The sequence below is a fragment of the Pagrus pagrus genome (assembly GCF_965226575.1).
Source record: "Pagrus pagrus genome assembly, chromosome: 11".
Lineage (NCBI taxonomy): Eukaryota > Metazoa > Chordata > Actinopteri > Spariformes > Sparidae > Pagrus > Pagrus pagrus.
Window position 1 is genome coordinate 10383446 of NC_140195.1, and position 25102 is coordinate 10408547.

The window sequence follows — 25102 nt, forward strand, 5'->3', positions numbered from 1 at the left end:
GGTCAGGTGAACAGTTGGACAGGTCTTTACTAATGACAATATGTGCATTAACAGACAGAATATATTGTTAATCGTTGCGTATCAGAGCAGTCCAGCAGAAGGCAATAGTGATGTGGCTATAGTGTGTGTTTTTGGTGAGGAGTGGGTGCTCTATTTTATACCTGTTCAGTAATAAGATTAGTAGTCTAATCCTGGAGGAGTCAGGAATAGCCCTACACTACCCCCAGAGCCACAGACAGGCTGAATCTGTGCATGGAGGTAATTACAAAAGGCACAATTTCTGCTACTTCTCAACACATTCTTGAGGATAATTAATTGCAATACTTGATCTGTCATCCTGGGGAGATACATGGCTCTCCTGGAAGGAGCACACAGGATCATGCGGAGATAATCTGAGACGAATCACATCAAGGAAAGCCATAAGGTTGACTTTACACAGGGCTGGCCAGAGAAAGACAACGTCAGAGCTGCGGAGGTTGATGTCAGAAATGTTGGCAACCGCAGCTACGAACCTTTTGTGTTCTGAGATGGAGGATACAAGCATCTTGTCTCACCTACTGCAGGTAAAGTAAATGTATTTTATTTTGTTGTATAAATCATTAGATTAGTTGCATTTATGTCCTTGTTAGCTAATTCAGTTAATCTTTTCACACATTGGCCCTGAAGAGTGGTTTTGTACTGTGCTTCCTATTGAGGTAAAACTACCTGCTACGAAAAGCTGCTTTTCAATCCTTTAAAATGGATCATATCTGCTTTACATTTAACTTATTATATGATGCATGATGTCGATTAACATCTGTATTTGTCAGTGTTTCCCTTTAACTTGCAAGGTCAGGTTTAAAACATATTGATCACTCCACGGTAACCTGAGAGTTTCACAATCTAAAACACCAAATCTGCAGCACTGGTTATTAATGAGATTGGTTGTAATATTGCATTTCAGGTTCAAGCTAAGGCCTACAAAACTAGTTGTTTACAGAATGATGAAGTGTATATATGTATAATACAGTGTAACAGGGTCGATATATGTGTTCAGGCTCTGCTATGACTGTGGATGTCCACCAGACGGTTCCTATGGCACATGCAAAGACAAGTGGGGGAGCTCTGATGGAATACCGTAAGTACGGAAGGTTGTTCAGTTTAGGACTAAATGTAAATTAGGTGGTCAGCAACAACCATTGCTCGTAGGTTTTTTTTATCATCAAAATGGTACATTAAGATGTTAGTTGTTGATGAGTGGCTATTTTTACTGTAGTACTCCCAGTGCCAGATAAGGATTAGACACCTTTAAGTGAGCACTCACCACTGATGATCTTAAATGTTTAGGTGTTACAGTACAACTTACCTTTAGTCCCGTTAGTCCCTGTGCTGCATTGTGGATAAGAACATTTCTCATTGGATAGAATAAAGTAGATAGTATTTTACTTGATTACTTTTAGTAGTATTTTATGTTTTATTTATTCGTTTGCTCTGCTGAGAAAATACTAAGATAAAAGCTCCCAGTGAAATTTCTTCAGTTTAACACCAGAACAAATAAAATACAATATAATAAACAGGACAACGATTACAATTTTGGATGAAAGACTTTTAGTCTAATATCAGATTTTTCTTCTTTTCTTTCCCCTTTAACAACTCCAGTCAGAGCCCCCAGGGCGAAGTACACAATAGTGGGAGAAGCTATACGCTACGTTATCCCTGGGCATATGCAATGCTCAATCGGATGTGGAGGTCAAACCTGCAAGTATGACAACCCAAGTTTCTGGAGTGAAGGCCAACAGGCCATAAAAGGCCTTTACTCATCCTGGTACACATACTTGTTATATCTTAGTAGTTGTGCTAGTATATGTAAGCATAACAGTTTTCAAGACAGAGATGAGTGTTGATTATTGTCTCATCCCCAATCACGTTTTTTCCATTGTTTTTAGGGTTACTGATCATCTTCTCGCTATGTCCAGACCCTCTACAGAAATCATTGAGAAGTATAACATCATTGATCAATTCAGAAGGTATACACAACTGTTTCTTTCAGCAGTTTCCTGACCATAAGAACACACAGCATCCGAGGAGATGAGAGAACTGATGCGATCATGTCTCTGTTTGTGTGTTTGCGTCAAGGAATGGTATTAAAACAGTGATCAACCTACAGATACCTGGTGAACATGCCAGCTGTGGAAACCCTCTGGAGCCAGAGAGCGGCTTCTCTTATCGCCCAGAGGTCTTCATGGAAAACAACAGTAGGTGCTTTGCACAATAACTCTTGATAAGTGTGTACTATTGCTCAGGTTTAACTGAAGTTATCTTATCATTTTTTCAGTTTATTTCTATAATTTTGGATGGAGTGACTACGGAGTGGCCAACCTCACCACTGTTCTGGACATGGTGAAGGTCATGGCCTTCGCACTGCAGGAGGGAAAGATAGCCGTCCACTGTCATGCTGGTCTCGGAAGGACAGGCAGGTTCATAGGGAATGTTGTAAAATGCGTTCTGACTTTAAAGAACAGTCTGATCATTCGTCTGCGCAATCTGATAAACAAACAATGAAGGGTTTCTCCCGTCTTTCCTCCAGGTGTGCTGTTAGCATGTTTCTTGGCCTATGCTACCAGGATGACTGCTAACCAGGCGATTTTATATGTACGTGCTAAGCGCCCCAATTCCATCCAGACCAGAGGTCAGCTGCGTTGTGTGAGAGAGTTTGTCCAGTTCCTTGCTCCTTTGAGGAGTGTGTTTTCCTGTGCTGAGCCTCGATACAACCCAGTCACCCTGTCCCAGTACCTGAACCGCCAGAGACACATACTGCATGGCTATGAGAGGAAGGAGCTGAGGCACCTACCAAAGATCGTCCAGCTGGTATCTCGGCTGCTGTTGGACATTGCAGAGAATCGACAGGTGATTGAGGAAGACATTCTGGAGGCCCCTGATATTCATGACATCGAGATGACTCTCAGCATCATTGAGCAGATGGGCCCTGGGGTATTTGCAAAGGAGCCCCGTTTACCAGGTACACCCACCTTACCCAGACATTTCCACGAGCCACCCATCTTCTACCATCGAAAGAGTCTGAGCTACAGTGAGTCCGACCTGAGACGTCTGGGCTCACAGCTCAACCTCCTCACACAACCTCTTGGCTCCTTATCACAGAGTAATATTGAAATTACCGCCTCCCCATCTGAGCCTGCTCTCTCCGCACCCCAGTCTCAATGTTGCAATAGCAACTCGTCTGACATCTCACACGGCTCATCGGGCTCACTCTGGCAAATCAAGGATGTAGAAAACCAAAAAGGCGGCTCCCTTCTGCTGAAGAAAGCGAAGCAGAAAACCATCCAACGTAGTGAGTCTGTTGGACACAGGGAACTTTCAAAAAAGGGTAGCATGTTGTCCAGGTGGAAGGCAGAGCAGAGGGAAGAGATGGCAATGAATGGGACCAAGTATCAAGGGCTCAAAGAGGACCAATCAGATAAGTCAGAGGTGCCCTTTATCACACTGCAGTCAGAGTTGTCCCTGGATGCCCGGAGGTTGCTCGTTGCACAGTCCCTGGCAGTGGACCTCTTTCTTGATGGGGAAGAAGAGCACAAGAACAGAGTCTTGGCCTGGCAGGTACTGACCCATGCCAGTGATGCATGTAGAGCTAGTGTTGCGCTAAAATGCCAGTTACGTCACCAGTTAAATGTTCATGACAGACTACAAATCACATTGATAACAAAGTCATTGGTGCATGCACCCAGTGTTGGAAAGATTGCTTTTGAACTTCAATAGTTGACAGACTTACTTACCGACTAGTTACTGGCCTACACTGCATGCACCCTGGTCCAAAAGTCGCAGTCGTTTGCCTGACATGACATTTTATTTTGAGTTGGCAATTGGACTTTTTTCTTGACTTGTTATCTCCAAACATACACACATTGATACATACAGTACATACGGGGATTGGTACATGAAAAACAATTAACAACAAACATTATTTTTTAAAGATGCAATAACAAAATGTGTCTGAACAAGCTGCATCAGTCACACACATGTGCAGACAGGGTCTAACATGGCCGCCCAAATGTGCGCAGGCAGAACTGAACCAAGGCGGTGGCTGGGAGAGGCTGTGTATGGAGCGAGATCCGTTCATCCTCACTGGGCTCATGTGGGCGTGGCTGGAGCAGCTTAAAGAGCCGGTCATCTCCATCCAGGAAGCTAAAGCCCTGAACCCCTACAACACTGATACTCAAACTGTCCTCAACACACTTGATCAGGTCAGTGCACACTCGAAACACAAAAACACAAAACAGCAGCAATACCACAATTAAATGCCTGGACAGTAAAGCTCTCAAGTTTATGTACAGATATATTTATATATATATTTTTTGGTTTAACCCTTTCTCATTTCTTTCAAGGCCCCTAAACAAACACTAACGTGCATACTTGACTGTATGGCTCATATGCTGTCGATTCCAGAAGAGGTTGAAAACGCATTCTTGGAGCGTACCATCAAGGCTTTCACCTGGGTAAGACAATCAATACGCCTCATGACGTCGGTTTAATTTCAACAATTTCATGCACTTTCTCGTCTTTGGTTTTGTTTCAACAACTTAACAGTCCTGTTTGCCTCTGAACAGATGGAAAATAACTCGGAAGATGAAAGCCAAGTGTATGAGTCCATGACTACGGTCCTGCGATGTGTCCTTGAGGACATGAGATGTATGGACGGTGGAGATGACGAGACATCCAAGTCTGTTTTTTTTTAACATAGGTACCTGTGTGTGGCAGCATGAAAGAGAAAAAAATTGTGCCTTGTAAGAAAATTATTTAATTTGTAAAAACCGATTTTGAAAATGTGGGCTGAATACAAATATTTATAGTATGTTGTCACTAACACGCCTCAGTGTTTTCTTACCTTAGTAGTGAGTTTAGGTAACATATTGACGAACAGGTGCCTCATTACTGATATGTTTAACTATGTATAAGTCTGAATACCTGTTGGAGAAGCCAACACTGATTTTAGCCTGTTGGAGAAGCTAACTTTGATATGAGCCTGCTGGAGAGGCCAACACTGGTGTTAACCTGTTGGAGAAGCGAACACTGGTGTAAGCCTGTTAGAAAAGCTAACACAGGTGTTACATCAATGTTAGCTTTTCCCTCAGGCTAACACCAGGCCTGTTGGAAAAGCTAACATTGATGTAAGCCTGTTGGAGAAGCGAACGCTGGTGTTAGCCTGTTGGAAAAGCTAATATTGATGTAAGCCTATTGGAGAAGCCGACACTGGTGTAAGCCTGTTGGCTTTAAATTTCCCAGACCATGCATTAATGGGTATAAAGGCTATCCTCTCATCCACCGACACACATCAAAGCTAAAATTTACCGCCCATCTTTTCTGGTACATTATGGCACGCTAGCTAGACAGTAACAAGTGAAGTTATACAGCCATTATCACAGATACAGGCAGTCTTGTGTGCACTCCATACAGGCATGACAAGAGGAGTGCCAATTGAAAAACTGCATTTACAGTGTAAGCTAGGATTTCTTTAGACACATGGATAGGACACAACTATGAGTTTAACTGCTTCTGTAACAGGAAGATCAACTGTTTCCAGTCTTTGAAACTTACAAGCAGTTAGGACATTTTTCTGTAATGAGGCCTCAGGGGACCAAAATATATTTTACAATTAATTATGCCTTAAGATTGGTCGCATTTCACAATGACATGCCTCCGCTCCAACAGTGTAGTTATAGAACATTATCTTTACACCTGTACCGACTTCTCTTTTCTTAACAAGCAATGCCTTTCCCATAACATAGTGTGTCTCACCTGTAATAAGCCTGACATTCAGTTTTCTGTAAACATAGCATAAGCATATATGAAGAACAGTTCATAATAAAAGCAAATGTTCCTCCTTCCGGTGAACTGTGCAAACTTCTTGTAGGCGCCTTTCTGAGGAGCAGTGTTGCTCAGGAAGTGAAAGAATACGCTTTTAAGACATCTTTCCCATCATTCCCTTCTGCTGAGGCCACGATGCTGGAGTAGTCACAGGCGACGTGAGTGAACCCTCTACAACAAAGAGCACAAAGGACAAAGTTCCAACATTAGGCTGCCAAGGCAACATGAGGATACAGAGAAAATACCTATGCTCAAGCATTTGCATTTGCCGTTGATACAGCAGATCCATACTAAAGCATACAGTACCTGGACATTGTGTGAGAGCCTCCCAGTAAGTGGTACCGACTCTCCAGGGTCAGCCCACGGTCTCTGTCATTTCTCCATATCGACACTTGCAAGGAGAGGTCCTGAGACGCCGTCACCACACGGAAGCTGTCCTGTAAATGTGACGACGACACCGATTCTTTAAGAGACACTTAAACTTGCATCACGCAGCCTACAAAATGTAAACAGGTGAAGGGATTTTTCTTTTTGGAATCACAGAAGAGAAAACAGCAGCCTACCACACACAGGGAAGAGATAGGCAGTGTGTGCTCTTTAAAGCTGGCAAGCAGGGCTCCTTTCAGAGAGTAGACCCACAGCTCCTGGTCAGCTGCCAACACTAAGCAGTTGCTGTCCTTGGCCTCTAACAGGATGCGCGAGGACCTCATGTTCAGTGTCAAGGGGAAGGACTCCACCTGCTGGACTGAGTTGATAAGAGATTCATAGTTATACCATCACAAGCCAGTTCAGTTAGTATTAAACTGCATTTCCCAGTTTGACCTTTGATAGAGCACAGAGGGCAGGTGTGAACTTGTTGCTGTCAGCTGCAGGTTTAATATGAATGACAAAGTAACAATAACTGCAGTAATCATGACGTGTTTTACACTGAATGCAGGTATATTCTTATTTTTTGCTGAATTCCATCAGTATCTACGGAAGCCCTAAAGTTAACGAGTTAAACTGCCTCGTTATCACGGGAAAACGGAGGAAATAAAATGTATGAATGCATGGCCCTTTAGGGCTTCCGTAAGTATCTGTTGAACATCACTGTCCAATATTAAGTTAACAAGCCCTTTCTCTCTGATCTTTAGGATAGGTGAACATTTGTCTCACACTGAAGGATAATTCCTTGACTTTTACAATTGGTCCAGTAGATCACCTCAGCCAGCAGCCCCGAAATGAGCTGAAGAGACCGCGATATAATCATTGAGGCCAACTGCACCATCAAAGTTACATCCCAAAAAAGTGCTTTTTTTTTAATCTGGCAACATTATGGAAGGGATCTCTATAGAGATAGACGTATTTGTTAAATAGCAAGATCCTTTTTGTTCCACCAAAAACAGCTGTGATAGAGCCCTCCTTCAAGCCACCAGACTAAATTGACAAAAACAGCATTTTTACCTCACCAATCATCATAAAACACACTTTATCAAAACTCGATGGTAACAAAATAAAGCTCACCAAAACTGTCTTAATTCGTATTTCCACTGTTCCAACAACCACCAGCTCTGGGTTAATAATAATAATAATAATAATAACCCTTAATACACTGAGAAAAAAAACTCAAAAACTTTTTGTAGCAGCTTAATATCTGCAGTTAATAATGTAATATCGAAGAATGATTCACCAGCTGACTGCAGTTTTTCTCACGGCAAGTATAAAATACAGGACCACATTTTGAGCATACTAAAGTCAATCTGCGCTTATGTCAGTCCTCACCCTGTATCTCGGACTTGTACTTCGTCTTCTTAATGCTGACATCAAAGACAGAGAGGACTTTGTTGTTTGGGCGCTCATTGTGGTGGATGATGGCCAGTCTGGCAGGCTGGGTGGGTATGAAGACAGCAGCCTGGCACCCAATGACTGGCACAGACTGGCACAGAGGATCTTCGTCCTCAGACGGAGAGGTCAAACTCTCAGTGTAAATCACCTGCCAACAAGCCAAACAACAGAAATCCAAAAAATGTGCTTTAATGTTGCAGCTTTCTTATCTATAAACACCTTATTTGCTCCCACAGTGTGGTTCAAGTTGCTCAGAGGTAATAAGTTAACACACGAGAACAGACCAGAGCAGGAAACAAACATACAGTCGGGCTGTCAAAGACAACAAGAAATACCTTTGGACTTAAGTCATCATTGTCCTTGGTTCCAGCCATGATCCATTTCTTGTCAGGTGAAACTCGGAGTATGTTTACTTGGAATGAGTCACACACCATTACGCTGGACTTTTTCACCAAAGCTGAATCAGCTAGTGTGCACACAGACCCCTGACTGGTTCCGACCTGGAAGAGGTGTACTGGGTTATTTTTATATTTAAATGTTTATATTTACACAACCATACATTCTGAGATTACTTACAGTCAGAAACCAGTTGTTGCTGATATTGTACTGTAGTAATGTGCAGTGTGGAGACCCGCTAGAAAAGGAGGCCACCTCCTGGCCAGTCTGACCCTGCCAGGTCTTGATGAGGCCTGTGGAGTCTGCTGTGATAACAACTTCATGCTGTTCATCACTTACAATCCCTGTCAAAGGACTCTGCACAGGACTGCACCACAGGAGTTCACCCTGAGAAAGAAAAAGGAGCAACATCAGGTAAATGTCTTTTGGTGAGGTCATTTATTCCAGTTTCACCTTTCAACCAAAGAGGGGGAGCTGAATCTGGAAATGCATGCTTTAGATATGGACTGATAAGGACACCTGACACTTAAAGGATAAGTTCACCCAAAACTGAAAATTCAGTCATTATCTACTCACCCTGATGCTGATGGAAAGTCAGGTGAAGTTTTGTAGTCAACGAAACATTTCTGAAGCTTCACAGCAAAACAGCGTTGCAACATTCTCCCAAACAACTGAAGGAGATGGGGACTTGTTTTAGAAATGTTAAAAAAACAACTGAAAGAAAACATGAAATGGCTCCATACGGCCTGTCCGACTTCATCCAATTTACCTGATGCCCTGACATCCCAAATTGATTTTAAAAAGACAACAATGACTGGAAATCTTCAATTAAGCTATAAAACTAAAAATGTTAGTGCCCGTCCCTTCTGCAGTGGGTGCACGAGCTCAACCATGCAGTGAGGGTGTAAATAACGTCTTTTCAAATCAGCTTGGGAACTCCGCTTTCAGGAGGACTTGGATTGCGCTGGATGAGGTTTAAGGAGCCTTTTTATGTTTTTTTTTTCACATTTTAAAACAAGTCCCCATCCACTTCAGTTGTTTAGGACACTTTGCTGCAGCGCTGTTGGAACAAAATGTTTTGTGGACTAGAAAACTTTCCATCTGCATGAAGGTGAGTAGATAGGGACTGAATTTTAATTTTTGGGTAAAGTTGTTCTTTAATCTGCGGTATCATCTGTTAATACTGTATGAAAGTCATATAGATATAAAAAGCTAAAAAATACAGATATATAGATAAATAAAATATATAGAGAGCAGGGTTGATGGTGTAGCTGAAGGTGTTGCACTGACATTTTGGATGTCCCATGCTCGGACTGTACCATCAGCAGAGGCGCTGCAGACTGTGGCACTGATGTTCCAGAGGTGAGGGAGCTGAGCTGAGCTCTCCTGCAGGTACACAAACCCCACCACCCTGCCTGATGGACAGCATGGATTTAAAATGAGATGAGGGACATGAAGAAGACACACAGAGGAGTTCCCAGCGAGAGAAACAGAGAGACATACCTGTGTGTCCTCTGAGGCTCTTGCAGGTGTAACCTCCTGAGCGTCCCTTCGTCATCTTCATCTCCAAGTGGCAACGTCGCAGGAAGTATCTCTTCCAGGAGTGATTTACACCTTCACCACCCAAGACTGCCATGTTACAGAAAGTCCAGCGCTGCAGACACATCCTCCTGAGGGGACCGGATGTATATAATTTGATTATCTACTCGTTGGGAAAGACAAAAAAATTTAAGACAGTACTCACCTCCATAACCAAGGAGTCTCTGCAGCTTCGTGCCAATCCTAAAAAATAATGTAATCACACACAAATCAGACACTTGTGGGTATCATAACACATTCGCTTTTATTGCACAAGAGCTACTTCCGCAAGTTGGACGCTCCTTACCTGACACACACTGGAGGCACTGATTAAATCTTCCTCTGTCAGGAACGTGAAGACGTTTATGAGGCAATCTCTGATCAAGTGCGGCTGATGAAGATCCATGGTGACATCGATAATCTCGCCCAGAGTATCTCAAAACAACAGCAGCAGCTCCAAGTTTGAGCAAGCTACGGAAAAAACACAGGGTCAAGCGGGGGGGGAGTGGTTCGCTTCGCTTTTAGCATGCAGGGTCTTCGCTCGGCCACCAGATGTCGCCATTGTAAAAGGTAGGTGATGGAGAGGATGGAGGCGCACTGCAGGCTGCGCGCACCAGATGCGTTATAAAACCAAAGAAGTGGATCAATTCAAGTTTTGGATATAAAACAAACAAACCAAAGGATATAAAGCATTTATTAAATCTTATAAACGCGTGATTTAACCTCTCATTATCTAAGTTTGAGGTCATTATTTATCTGCTTTAAAAACAAATCAATGCAAGCTGCAAATACTGTTTATGTGCAGCTTGTGTGGGAAAAGAAAATCAATTTGAGCGAAGCAGAAATAAAAGTAAAAACAATAAATAATAATAAGCTCATCGCTATATAATGTTTAGAGCTGACCCACTTAATAACCAAATGAAAAAAAAGCCATCCCAATCAGTCAAGGTGAATTCACAGCAGAGGAGTGTGTATGTGCGTGTGTGTGTGTGTGTGTGTCAGTGTGTGTGTGTGTGTGTGTGTGTCAGTGTGTGTGTGTGTGTGTGTGTGTGTGTTGAGATTCAGCCCTGGCGGGATTCTTCAGCAGGGCCCCATGTCTCCTGTGAACACGCCCCAGATAGATGAGCCAGATATATAGCCAAGACCTGCGGGTAGCAGAGGAACTGTGAGAAAGAGATAATCGCACTTGCTCACCCCAAGGGTTACCTGTGACACCCTCGCAATGACAAGAGGGCCCAGCGAAAGGGGGCCACGTAAAAGGAGTTTGGATGATAACCTAACCGGCACTTTGTCCTAAAAACTTCCCGAGCTGTGTGCTATTTTGTCTTTTCTTTTTTTTTTCCTCTTTTCCTTTTCTTTTTTTTATGCTTTTCGTCATTTTGGAGTTCCTTTGGAGTTACCTGTGCTGTGATCGATCGGAGAATAAGCGAAGCGAGTTATTCATCAGCCACAGATCGTTGCATGAAACCAAGAGCCGGGCCGCAATGAGTCGGAGAACACGACGCTGGATTTTAAGAGTTTTACTTTGTCTTGGGATTGTTTATTTGAAAATTGGGTGAGCTGCGCTTCTTTGACTTCTCCTTAATTTGCTGTAGGCTACTCTCAAAGGCAAGAACGAGACTTTAATACCCGACGAATTAGACTTGTATTTGTTGTCAAGTCTTTAAAAAGCGCCTGTTGTAGCCCATATTTACTCAAAAGACAGGCAGTCGATTTTATAAACGATAATAAAACACGTAGGGAAGAGCGGAGGCTTATCTCAGTCAGACTCGTGGCAACTGCGTCCTTATCACTTAATGACATTTCCTTCATTATACCTCTGAGGGTCGGTGAAACTCGCACTGGCATGATAATTAAAAGTACTTTAAGTAACTTTAGTAACTTTAATGTCGCCTTTAAATGACAGATTTAGTGATGCATGTTAAAGAGTCTAATCTAAAGTGAAACAAATGATTTTGGTGATATTTCCTTCTATCATAAATCCTGAAAAGCTGTGTATTATTTCCACAGGGATATTTTATATTTAAAAAATATATATTATTAATATTTATCAAACCAAACAGTGAACACGCATTTGATTTTAAACGTTTATGGAAACTCTGAAAAAAAAATAGCCAGAAAATCTGAGACAGGACAAGAAGAAGCGGTCGATGGCTTCTTTCTCTCAGTCATGTCCATCTTCCATTCACAGTGGCTTCTCGTCGGTGGTGGCCCTAGGTGCGAGCATAATCTGTAACAAGATCCCCGGTTTGGCCCCCAGACAACGGATTATCTGCCAGAGTCGCCCCGATGCCATTATCGTCATCGGAGAGGGAGCCCAAATGGGCATCAACGAGTGTCAGTTTCAGTTCAAAAACGGGCGCTGGAACTGCTCTGCGCTCGGAGAGAGGACAGTCTTCGGAAAAGAGTTGAAAGTGGGTATGTTGCTGTCTGTTAAACGTTTCGCTCACAGTTTAAAAACCTTTGTTCTTTTTCCAGCTGTAAACACAATTTATCAGTCAACTCGCACATAGACGCGTATTTTGCGCGTTGTGCGTAAAAAGCGCACAGTCTCTCCTTTTGGTTCTTTTGTGACTTCCCACAAAAAAAATGGTTATAATCACAAAACGCAGTGGCCAGAGTGATTTGCAGGATTTAGACCTATCACAAAGTTCAATCATGACCTGATGCCCAGAAAGAAAAAGGCATCTATTTGTATTTCTGTACGTCTTCTTTCCTCTTCTTCACATTAAATGATCATCTGCATCCATGGTGTAAGGAGCATCCCATAAGGAGCCAGTGTCATTTACATCAGGCCTAGTTTTGCTCCGGACTTCTCATTGAGCGGGGCTTTCTGAGCATGTATAAAAGGTATCTGAAGCCGGTGCTGTAACAAAGCTCTTGTGAATGTTTGCAGCCTTTCTTTTCAGAGTCTCTGGAGACACATTTTCACTGGTCTTTATCCTGTCTAGTGATGGGTGCTGTGGCTCTCACTGTGAGGACGTAGCCCTCTTACCACGGGTATAAGTTACAGTGGGGCAAAGCCAAGAGGAAAGCAGGAGCTGAGAGTACTAAATTAGAGAAACAAATTAGTTCAAAACAATGTTCCTGCTGCGGAGACAAAAGTCTCCTCTGAACAGTGGAAGAACATCCGGTGATGCTGAAATTGTGGCTGCTATGACCTGATACATTGGATTAAAGCCCTATTAGGTTTGAGTTTGAGCAGTGAGTTTGATAATCACAATGGTGGATTTGTAAAAACCATTTTGATAAAAATCTTTTAATATATGTTAGGCCTGAGCCGGGCCAGGACTATTGAAGTAAAACACAATGGTCAGTAGCTTGCACCAGCTGTTTGAGGCCATCTTGCCTGCCGCTGTTGGAAAGAAAGGATTATCTCTCCGTGCTGTTGAAATGAAAACAGTGCTGTTTGACAATCTGTTCCTTTATGAACGAGTGGTTCTAGCTCGTCGAGAGTCCTGGCCTGTGTGTCTTCAAGGCAGGAGTTTATGTCTATAGCTTGGACAGCCATACCAAATAGATTGGTTTCACTGATCAGCTTAGCGTAGAAGGCCAAAGGCTGTAAATGAATGCTATTGTTGATGCTCAGGCAGAGCGGAGCTGTGGAGCTTGTGATTGTTCTTAAAGCGGCGGAAGAATGACCAGCGAGCTGATATAATGCTCACGGGTGATGCAAGGTGCATCAGCCTTGAGCCATTTTTAGGCCCCGGCTATGTTTGCACTTGAACTTTGTTGTTACACTAAGGTGTAGGTCCACATAAAGAGGTACGGGACTCTGCAGAGATGAAAGAGGAACAAACACGGCAGAAGCGCAGCGAGCTGGCACTTCTAGTCCGACTCACACGGGCTCTCTTTTTTAATATCCTCCACCTCTCATTACAAGGTTATGAAGAATTCATTCCATCTCTTGTGGTGAACCCGTGCACTCAGAACTGCAGGGGAAAAATTAACAACGGTGCTGTCAGAACTGGCTGACTGCACCGACACACCTTCTTTTTTGGCACGGAGCCCATCGAGTCTATAAAAGCGTCCACATAATTGATGCCTCAATATGAGCTTTTTTTTTTTTTTTCAATGGCAAGGGCACCCATCCAAGATGTTTATCAAAAACATAGCAGCCTTACATAGTGGAGCGGGTGGCAGGAGGAAGGCAGCACAAAGAAAAGTCTGGTGTTTGTTTTGAACAAACAGAGACAAGAGGAGTTTATTTACACACAGATATGATGGATGTTACAACTGGGAGTTTCCTGTTTGCATGATAATGAATCACAGATCTTGAAATTAAAACATACTCCATGTTGATCTTGTTTATGAACATGCGTGTTTATTACATTATGGCCTGTGCTCACTTGCTGCTCTGTTCGCATGAGACGAGGCTTCTTATAAGATACATCAGATTTCCTCTTTGTAGTCTTTTTCCTGGGTTTGTTTATCGACTTGAGAGCTTCGCCACGTCAGGATCGGTCTATATGAGTCCCTTTAGTTATTTGTCGATATTTCCGTGTGCGTGTAAATGATTTGTTAGCTGGACTTGGGCGAGATAACGGCAGGATGAAGATTCTAGTGTCAGCGCCTTATGAGTTTACACAGAATGTGACAGTTTTCCGAGCGGATCAATAGCCCTTCCTCGCCGACAACCCTCTTATTCATACTGCTTTGTTGACTATACCGCCGGTGGCCATTTTGGTTCACGGGCAGGACAGTTTCCAGGTCAGGTTTCAAAACACTGCTAACCTTGAGTGATATGTCAGGAAGACTATGATGTAAGCACACATGCTGTTTTTCTATTACACCAAAACATTCTCTATTTCAAAATATCTCAGTGCAACATTTTATTCATCACTTGTGTTTCTTTTCCTTCTCTGCTAGGCAGTAAAGAGGCTGCGTTCACCTACGCCATCATCGCAGCAGGGGTGGCCCACGCCATCACAGCCGCCTGCACACAGGGCAACCTGAGTGACTGTAGCTGTGACAAGGAGAAGCAGGGTTTCTACAGCGTAGACCAGGGCTGGAAGTGGGGAGGCTGCTCGGCAGACATCAGCTACGGCCTGGGCTTCTCCAAAGTGTTCATCGACGCTCGGGAGGTCAAACAGAACGCCAGGACACTCATGAACCTCCATAACAACGAGGTGGGACGCAAGGTAAGTGATCGGAAATAGGACTGTGTCTCTTTACGCAGCAGGATTGCTTTTTTTATTGTGGGTGTAAACCAGCATTAAGGCGCATTATAAGGTTACAACAACTAATAAATAATAAAAATAATAATTTGACACTTTTTCGTTTGTTTAAAGGTGCAATATGTAAGCACTGGCCACCTGATGAATTCATACTAATAGGGGCAGGATATCACCCGAGTAAATGCTAACTGCTGCTAACTGTAGTCTGTCTATACATCATGACTGTGGCTGCTTGTTAGCTCAGTTAGCCGTGCAGCTAGCCAGACGACCTTGGGAGTGTTGGTGTTTATGCCGCTAGCACGAGAGCTTTGGACCACTGGGAGACAGAGGTTTGCAGGCCGGGGGCTATAGCATGCTAACTTGAGAAAAGATCTCTGCAACGTGGTACATCGATGTTTTCGACATAACATCAGAACAGTTGTTTCTTCTGTTCATAATTTTTGTCAATTTTGGAAAATGTTAAACTAAAATTTTTACATATTGCACATTTGAAACAAGACAAGATATCCACATCTGATAGTATCAAAAGACGCTATGAAAAACACATTTTCAACCTGTGTTCGGTGACTGTTTCTGTACCAGCACTGTGTTGCAGGTTGTCCCTAAATAAAGGGATTATATTTTGTGCTCCTTCCGACATTTTTCTTTTCACCATCGTCTTGAAAGAAGTATCAAGAATCATTTCTATTTTATCGTAGTATTTAAATTCTGTTACAGTGACAATCTCTGTGCAGTACCACCACCTACTATGACAAAGTGAGCATGAAAATAAACAGAAATGATCTCGAAGGAACTTGATTTTTTACAAGATATTATCACGTGTGTGTTATTAACATGACATCGATCTAACCCGGGATTTAACCAGTCTGAGGCCGGCCTCAGTAACTGTTACCAGTCTCTACCGTGATGTGGTGTGGGTGCACCTTGCCAAAGATGTGGGCAGCGGGGCCAAGATTGAACAAGCAGTGGAATAAAGGGCTGCTTTTAGGGGAAGAGCTGAGTAAGTGGCAGGGTTTGATTACAACCCAGATCTCTGTGCTGAAAACAGATTGACACTGTACAAAAAGGCATTAGCCCAGTCTCCCCCCATGCTTTGCAGCTTTGCACCGCTGGGACAGTATACAGTTACCTTCATGACATACCCCACACACAATTTCTCACCCACATCAGGTGCAATATGCTTGTACATGCAGCAAAGGTGTGTTTACTGTTTGGTTACTAGGTTTGATCATCACCGAGTGTCTCTGTTGCTGTATAGAGGAGAAGTTGTGTGCACTCCACCTGCATCCAAACTGGATCTTCATCCTGTTTAGGTTTTAGCACAGCATGCAATTGGCCTTTCTTCAGACAATAATAAAATGACAACAAACTTTTAATTATTTTTTCAGCCAAAGGGTATTAGATCATAAAAACAGGGCTTGAGAGAACAATAAAAGGCAAATTAAGCAGTACAGGATGGTGTTCGTGAAGTGTCGACCGGCTCATTTCGTGGCTTTTGTGCATGCATGGCTACAGAACACTGCAGAGTGACAAAGAGACTCCAGTAAGTCTAGAGGTTAGAGATTGAGTGGAATGATGTGCCAAACAGCTGAAGTGAGGTAGGAGTTAGTGAAGAATAAAGAAGCAGCTTTGCCCAAGTTAACTCATATCCCCTCTCCCCCTTCTGCCTCGCTGTGCCAGAATCCCCTGATTCACACAACCGACACGTCTATCCCCACACTGGCTGAAAAGACCTCCTCACACACACACAATTGTACCTAGTAGATCATTTTCTACGTGCGTTTCAGGACCATGAATTCAAATTGGCTTATCTGGACAGCTAAATTGCCTCCCAGGGAAAAGACTGCACTTGTGGATTCAAACTTTGCACAGCTTTTTCTTCGTCTCTCTTCTTTCTGCTGATAAATAGCCTCTCTGTTTTGATAGCCCCCCCCCCCCCTCCTTTATTTATGCTAATCAAAAGCAGTGACACTGAGCAGGAGCGCCGTTCACAGCTCCCCGGTCGAAGACGTCTACACAAAGGCTGTCACAAGTGTTGGTCACAGAACAACTGACGGATCAGGGAGTTGAAGCCAAGGGTTTTATGAAGTGGTTAGCTCGGGGGAAAGTTGTTGGTTTTTTTTTTGCTTCTTGTTCACACGTCTGTATTTGGGTTTTATCGTCACAGTTTACTTGCCAAGAACACGGACGCATAAATATCTCGTCAATGGCTTTAGAAGACCAAACTCTGAGCATTTGAGCAAAAGGAAACCGCAATTGACCTTGTTGCTAAAGAAAATTCCAGTTTCAGTCAATGGCACTTCTCATTGTCATCAGTTCAGGGTTTAGCGGTAATCCTAGTCACTCGGCGCCTTGTACAGTCACTCTTGACATTTGTATGTTGTGTGTGGTAACTACACACACACAGAGCCTGAAATCTGATACATTATTTTGGCTTCTGTGTGTACGGTATCACACTGCTACGTGGTGGGGCTGCATTTAATCCTCAAATGGTGTATTTGTCAGTCACATTGTTATTAAGTTGCACGTTTGTCACTCGCCTGTTGAAACGTGAATGGAGACAGTTTGAAACACACCAGGGTTTATAAGACATGTGGACATACCATGCATTAGAATTTGATTAAATGATGAAAATATAAAAATATAACCCTATTGTATTTATTCAGCGGGTAAATCTGTGAAATCATTATTCTTGCAAACTGCCTGCTAATTGCTTTTAATAACCACGTATGGCTGTTATCAGCCTATCATGAGAACTATGAGATCACTCACCGCCGCTGTGTTTTTACAGTCGCTTGTTGTTACTACGATCCTGTTTTTGTGTCTCTAGATCCTGGAGAAAAACATGCAACTGGAATGCAAGTGTCATGGCGTCTCAGGCTCCTGCACCACCAAAACCTGCTGGACTACACTTCCCAAGTTCCGCGAGCTCGGCTTCATTCTCAAGGAGAAGTATGCCCACGCGGTGCACGTGGAACCGGTCAAAGCCAGCCGCAACAAGCGCCCTAAATTCCTCAAGATCAAGAAGCCTTACTCTTACCGGAAGCCCATGGATACAGACCTGGTGTACATAGACAAGTCGCCTAACTACTGTGAGGCGGATCCTTTGACGGGGAGCTTGGGGACACAGGGCAGGGTGTGCAACAAGACTATGATGCAGCACATCAGCGGCTGTGACCTGATGTGCTGCGGCCGGGGATACAACACACACCAGTACTCTCGCGTGTGGCAGTGCAACTGCAAGTTCCTGTGGTGCTGCTATGTTAAATGCAACACCTGCAGCGAGAGGACAGAGGTATACACATGCAAATGAGAATATTTATTGGACGGTGTGTGTGCGTGTGATGTATGTGAGTGTCTTTGCGTTTTTAATGGACAAACTGGAGCAGTCAAACTTTACAAGAAGGCCGTCACGACGGTCTTTTCACACATAATGAGGAACTACTGTAAGCTGAAGACGGGGCGTCGTGATTCTTTTGCACACAAAGCTCTTCGACCCCTCTTCTCGGACTGTCGCGTTCGTTGGGGTGCAATGTCGGAAACACAGCGGCTGTAACCGCACCGCGGCATGTGGGACTGGGTGACCACGGCGTGCGATGGTGAAGCAGAAATGTCAAGACTTTAAGCTACATGGACGATATGTTCTGACATTTAAGAAACGGACTTGGTGGATGTGATTGCTGGGCAGGACACACTGCTGTAGCTTTTCACTCTGTGCACGGACGAAACGACACAGCCATTCAGAATATTTAACACACTGTATTTAGAGAATGAAAATAATTAATATTAATTTATTCTATAAGAAAACTACTGATTTTGTCCACTATGGATCAAAAAATAACTAAATGTTGGGAGTTTTTTTTTTTTTTTAGTGTATTAAAGCAATCAAAAACTTTGTCCACGGTTGACACACTGGATTTGAAACTGCTGTAGGCTACTCACATTGACCTTCTGAACCTCTCATGAGTTTGTCTCCCCTCTGTTTGCTGCTAGTCTAGAGAATCCCACTTTGTTGAGGTAGAAGGCTGTATACGCTCTACTGACTGCCTTCAATGGCAACGCTTACTTCAAGCTGATTTAGCTTAACAGGACTCGTTCACTGATCAAAAACACAGGCACATTTTCCACTTTTTTGGTAAATATTGGTTAATAGAGTATATTTTGTAAAAGCCTATTTTTATATGAATGTCTTATTTATATCTTTTGCATATTCGATGTCAAGTTCTGACCCTTACACCTGTTTTTAAATCCTTGTGAAAAGAAAAGCTGATCTATGTAAGTTGGCCCCTGCTGTCACTGCCATAGTTGTGTAATGTAAGTGATAGGAACTGTCTGTATGTGTCTGTGTTCAAACGTCTGTGTTTACTGCGTTTCATGACTACTACTGATGGAATACAGGAACAGAATAACACTAACAAGACGTGACTTCCATTATTGCTTCCTCATACATCGAGTCTCACGCTGGTCATGACAAAAAAAACAAACTACAATTGACATGATGTGTTTAAAGGGCCAATATGTAAGAAAATAGAGTTAAACTGAGCGTATTAGAGGCAGTTATGGGTAACTCTGGTGATATACTGCTCCTCACTTGCTATTATCACATACTGCACCTTTAAGTGATTCAAAATTAAAGAAAAGAAATACTGACCTTCACATATTCTCACCTCAAAGCAGATGTTGAACCTTTAAAACATAAATGACCTCAATTGCTCATTATACAGGAGTCAGTTAACCGTTAGAGTCACCACTTATACTTTCAAATGAACATAAAAGTAAATCTTCATTTACGGTGGCTTTATTGTGGTTTGCATCATCATCAGGCAATCATAAAGTCATAAAGTAGGGATGCAAATTCTCAAACATATGGCCACCACGGTGGTAAATCAGTTTTCAAAGAGCTTATCCTACAAGTCCAATGTGTGCAGTGGTAGGACGCCGAAAGAGAGACGTCCTTTGAGAGGGGAAAGTTATTCGGGCTTAATTGAGGGCCCATCCTGCAGACTGGGAAGCAGTTGAATGTGTCAGAGGAGAAAAGTGTTTGTGCTCTAATGGTAGGGTACCAGTGTAATTGATGAGACTGGCCGGGCAGACTGTCACGGAGATGACTTGCTCAGCCGGGGGAGTGGGAGCTGTCAGGTGATAGATGACTCGCACATCTGCTTCATTCACTCCTGGGCCACTAGTTGCTACAACAACTCGAGCGCAGCAGAGAAAATGCAGGGCAGTCTCCAAGAGAGGCCGGCCGACATGTCAGGGAAATGTTAACGATGCTAAAGCCCACAGTCGTTACAGATTCCACTCTCATCGGCCCTGGAAGTGGAGTGGGGAGACGGGCCCGAGGTGTTGACGGAAAACCTGCTCCCAATAACCTCCTGGGATTGACGAATGTAGCCTGTAAAGTTTTCACCTGTGCTGTGTTTTTTTAGAGCATTTCCACATCGGCATTTTTTCCTTGTAAAACCTACCTTCCTCCCTTTCCATTCAAAAAGCAGAGACACATGAGAATTCAGGTTTGATTTACAGTAGATTAGCCATATCGTGTGTCGTTGGAAGTGATAATCTCCCTCAGAATAAAGAGAAAAGGGCGTGAAAGGGATAATAGCCGAGGCTTGTCCCTGTCTGACAAAAGCTTCCAGCTTTCATAATATTGATACAAAAGACTTGCGCATAAGAAAAGGCAGCTGCTCAAAAAGCTCTGGTTAAACCCAAACTAGGGTTTTGTGTGTCACATTATCCAATGAAAAAAACACTTACATCTCAAGGGTCCTTTATATGTGTCACTTATTTACTTTCATTTGCCGCAATCAAACATTTGAATGACAAGAGCAAAATCCCTTAAAGGATAAGTTCACCCAAAAATGAATCATTATTTTCTCACCTTCAAGCTGATTGAAAGTTGGAAGTTGGAAATTTCATAATCCATAAAACAGCTTAACAGCAAAAGAGCCAGCTTTCTCCATAACAGCTAAAGTAGATGGGGACTTGTTTTAAAATGTTAAGAAAAACAACCGAAGAAACACATAAAATGGCTCCATACAGCTCATCCGGCGCAATCCAAGTCTCCAGAAGCTCCAAATGTATTTTAAAACACATTATTTACCTACTTTTTAAAGTAGCTGCTAAGCTAAAATCATTAGCATGCAGCCCGTCTGAAGTGGGTGCACGAGCTTGACCGCGTGTTGGTGGTGTAAATGTCTTTTCGAATCAAGTTGGGATCTCGGGGCTTTCCGGAGTCTTGGGTATCGCTTGACAAGCTGTATGGAGCCATTTTATGTTTTCTTTTTTACGTTTTAAAACAAGTCCCCATCTACTTCAGCTGTAAAGGAGAACGCTGTTTTGCAGTGAAGCTCCAGAAATGTTCTGTGGACTACGCAAGTTCACTTGGCTTTCCATCGGCATGAGGGTGAGTAGGTAACAACTGAGGAATCATTTTTGGGTGAACTTATCCTTTAATGTGGTGCTCAGAGTCGACAACCAGCTGTCCTTAGGTTCCACTAATGCGGATTAATCGCGAGGATTTGCACCATCAAACATTTGATGCTATAATTTACAGCTTAACATGCCCTTTAACAAAAAAAAAACCAAACAAACAATGTAGTTGAACGACTGTTCCAGATAATCCACCTGCAGTGTTTTCCAGTCAGGTGTAAAACAACCACCACACAGAGGCCACAGTCACTTCATCTCCTTGAGTCACAAACACAAAATAACCACCTTCTTTGATATCGCAGCCTAAGTCAGACACCCTGCAGGATCACTGCAGCGCTAATTATACTCTTAGCTGTGTTTCTCCATAAACAGGACCAGGCCCATGCCAAGATGTTCTGGGGTGTAATATCCATGTTGCTCTGAAGTGGGGTGGCGTTCCCCTTTGGAGTTTTGTTTATAAACACACACACACACACACATACACACACACAGACGCACCAACACACGCACTCGCCCGTCACCTGCAGTAGTTGGAAATTGGTGGTGGCTGCAGATTTATGGTTAGTAGTCTGGCTCACTCCCTGTGTTATTGCTGGAGACCTGCCACAGCTTCCCTATCTGCTCCCATGACCTGTTACATCAGGGCGGCCCAGCGGCGTGCTCCAGCCAGCAATCAAAGCCGTCACAGCCAACAATGAGCCTTTTAAAACATATTTAAGCAAGATCCATCCTGCTTCCCGTTTTATCATTAGATCGGCCATGACTGCAGCAGATTTATCGCTGAAATTAAAAGAAAAAAGCTGAACCGATTATGTAGATGTTTGTAGGAAAGCGGGGATCGAATTCAAGGATTTATTTCCGGATATAAAAAAGTGATCACATTTCTTTTTATACAGCCTATAGTCTACACAGTTTGTACAGCAGTTTAGTTCTCTATTTGTCTGCATTAAAGCCACTCACAGAATTAAAATCGCACATGAAACGTCTTGTCTTCACCTGTGACGACCGAAAGAATGCCACCAATGAAGAAGGAAATGACTCACAATTTCACAGTAAAAGAGTTGTTAAATCATACATTTTACAGAGCCTTCATTAACACAAACCTCCGTCTGTGTGAGCTTTTCTGTTTCAACAGCTTCCAACATTTCACTCAGACAAGTGGACAGCGCTAAAGACAATAATTTGAAGGAGGAGGAGGGGCGAGAAAATGTGCTCTCCAGTTTTTTCTCTCCCCTTCGCTCTCTCTGACCATAAATCTTCTGACACATGATTATGTCAGTCATACTTTTGTTTTTCCTCTGGTTGAGACATGCACAAGCACCTGAGCGCCGCAAAGTAAATTGCAGAGCACAAGGTTGTCTTTATGTGATTCCAGAGATACTGTATGGGTGCAGAGCTCATTCATGCACTCTCTTAACGGCGTGCCGTTTGAGGCTCTGCGATGGGAGACAGAGATAACCGACAATATCCACTCCCCGCAAGAGAGATCCACAACTGCTTGGCCCTCACAGGGTCTATCTCACTTCCCATGGTCTATCTGATTTTACAGGTAAACACAGTGGTCAAATAGCTCCGAGCTATTGTCAACGGCATTAAGGTAAGAACACAGGCTGGGTCTGCTCTTTGGGGGGATTTTGAAGGAGCCATTTACGCTGATTTGAGTGAGCATAGCGGCCCGCTTAACCTGCCTTTGAAAGCTTTTGAAATATGTAATCATGGAACCGTAATGCATCCGAGAAATGGGGTAATGAGAACGTTGAATGTTAAAAGCTGCCTTTGATGGTGTGTAGCGCTGTATCTTCAAATGATCTGAGCACCCCATATGATACTTTTCCTTGTTTTTGGAGTGGTTTGGAACAGAGCTATGGAGGGCCCTCATACCTGCCCCCAACCCCCCCTCCGCCCCCTCCAAGAGAGACGTCACCTGAGCTAAGCTTACAGTAATCCTCCGACGTCTCGGGCGTCCTGACACGGGATGTTTTGAACAAAAACACAAACGCACTACAACCCCGTAAGACTCAGAGACGCTTTGGAAATATCACTGATCTTCAGCCAGCGTCATTTCAGTTCGCCCTGACAGCCCTCCTCTGCCCTTACAAAGAAGAAATTGGCATCTTCTCTCCTTGATTGGATCATTTCTCTTTGATTTGACAGTACTGCAGCCACAGTTTGATTTGTGGGGCTTCACTCCTCAGTACCTCTCGATTATGAAACGTTTCCTCACCAAGACAAAACGTTCAAACGAGAATAGAAACTGAAATTAAAAACTGTGAACACGTCCAGGTATGATCTTTTCCTTTTCATATACGAGGCAATCAACTGATCAGTCGATGCCGTTGTGGTCTCCATTTTTTATTTCCTCGACTGTCAACGAGGGAAAAGCGCACAAACAAGCTGCTGGGAAGTAAACAATCTGCGTGTTCTTTACTGATGGTGTCATAGCTTCCATGCTCCTGTCTCTTGGCTGAACAGTTCAGAGGGAGTTGCAATGAATTCTCTCCTCTAGCATCTTGTAACCTGTCCAGACACGCTCCTAAATGTATCACTGCAGAAAGCTATGAAACAATTTGAGCTGATGCTGCCAGTTTAAATAACTAAACCGTGTGGTCAGAGCTATTATATCATTAATCTTCTCCCTTCTCTCCACTCATGCCCTGCCAAGACATGGAAACACCCTCACCTTCAACCCAAAAGAGGTAAAGAGATACCTGAAAGTACTTCTTTTGATATGTATCCCACAATGCTGGTGACAAAAGTGTTTTGAAGTCAGTGCCACAGACCCTTTCAATCATGTTATCTTCATTTCATCCCCTGCTGCCGGATTGAAATGCATATCCCATACAGACGTCGAGAGCGAATGATTTTGCTGTAACAACACGTTCTGCACAATTAGATTTTGCGTGTGGGGGTCACAAAATGGCTTCTGCACGCGGTTAATTGTGCACACAGTTCGTGTCACTGATGTCATGAACTGTAATAACCACTTGTATGAAGTTTTATGTCTCCTGCTCCCTGTAAATAATAGCCAGTGTTGGCTGTAAACAAGGAAAAGGCCTCTGACAGGTGGAATCTCCGGTCATTCTGCTCATTCCTCTAAACACATTTTTTCCATTCGCTACCTACACCTCTACGATACTTGCACGATAATTACCAAGCTCCTAATCCATTTAAAAGAAAACTGAATGGAAAACGAGTAGGTAATGTGCACCGGATGACCTCAGAGTCGTGGAGGTCATGTGGTGACAGTGCTAGATGAGGCTGTGACAGTGGTAGATGATCCTACAGTTCAGCTCAGGGTCAGAGGTTTGTCTGTAGGGCAGGGGAACACAGCTGGATGCTCCGCTCTGAGGTCAGCTTCAGTGATGGTAATGAGATAAAGAATAGGACAAAAGGGAAACGGGATAAAGAGAGCGACGGAGGGGAGAGAATCTCACTTTCACTCGCCTTTAATGATTTTACAGAGGCTTTCCACACCTACAGTCTGTTGATTTATGGTTTTTGTAATGTTATATTGCTGTTGTTGTCTTTGGAGCGGGGAATACAAATGGTATTTTTCAGGGGTTGGCCATTCATTAGCGAGTGTCTCCTCTTGGCCTAGTTAAATCCAGAATGAAAGCCTGATGAGCAGTGACTCCTGAAACGGTGCCAGACAGTGACAAACACCCTAAAGGCTTTCTGTCTTTAGATTCCTCTGCTCTTTTTAAGCCAGTGAAATGAACCTGCCACGCATCGACAGTGACGTTTGTAGGACATGTAGAAAGAAAAACTATTTATAAGGATCAGCTAAGCGAGGCACATAAACATGATCCGGACAACGATCTGATGTCACCTGCGAT

The 25102-nt window shown here is 43.2% G+C and overlaps 3 protein-coding genes across 3 annotated transcripts; 2 read left to right on the plus strand and 1 right to left on the minus strand.

Moving 5' to 3' along the window:
* The first annotated feature begins 507 nt into the window (after window positions 1-507).
* Window positions 508-4734, plus strand: ptpdc1b (protein tyrosine phosphatase domain containing 1b). The gene is made up of 10 exons (XM_084365598.1): window positions 508-563; window positions 1037-1117; window positions 1639-1804; window positions 1926-2006; window positions 2116-2234; window positions 2315-2452; window positions 2567-3594; window positions 4056-4238; window positions 4380-4490; window positions 4602-4734. Exons 2-10 carry the CDS (start codon window positions 1045-1047, stop codon window positions 4728-4730), a joined length of 2028 nt encoding a protein of 675 aa, XP_084221724.1. The 5' UTR covers window positions 508-563; window positions 1037-1044; the 3' UTR covers window positions 4731-4734.
* A 17-nt stretch (window positions 4735-4751) lies between these two features.
* fbxw12 (F-box and WD repeat domain containing 12) lies at window positions 4752-10116 on the minus strand. Its single transcript, XM_084365599.1, has 10 exons — window positions 9965-10116; window positions 9824-9861; window positions 9583-9749; window positions 9370-9494; window positions 8260-8466; window positions 8019-8183; window positions 7621-7831; window positions 6423-6604; window positions 6166-6296; window positions 4752-6030 (listed from the first exon to the last, which is right to left on the minus strand). The coding sequence occupies exons 1-10, from the start codon at window positions 10061-10063 to the stop codon at window positions 5931-5933; spliced, it is 1425 nt and encodes a 474-aa protein (XP_084221725.1). The 5' UTR covers window positions 10064-10116; the 3' UTR covers window positions 4752-5930.
* A 742-nt stretch (window positions 10117-10858) lies between these two features.
* Window positions 10859-19226, plus strand: wnt7ab (wingless-type MMTV integration site family, member 7Ab). Its single transcript, XM_084366299.1, has 4 exons — window positions 10859-11212; window positions 11849-12075; window positions 14527-14798; window positions 17665-19226. Exons 1-4 carry the CDS (start codon window positions 11022-11024, stop codon window positions 18145-18147), a joined length of 1173 nt encoding a protein of 390 aa, XP_084222425.1. The 5' UTR covers window positions 10859-11021; the 3' UTR covers window positions 18148-19226.
* Window positions 19227-25102: the final 5876 nt, after the last annotated feature.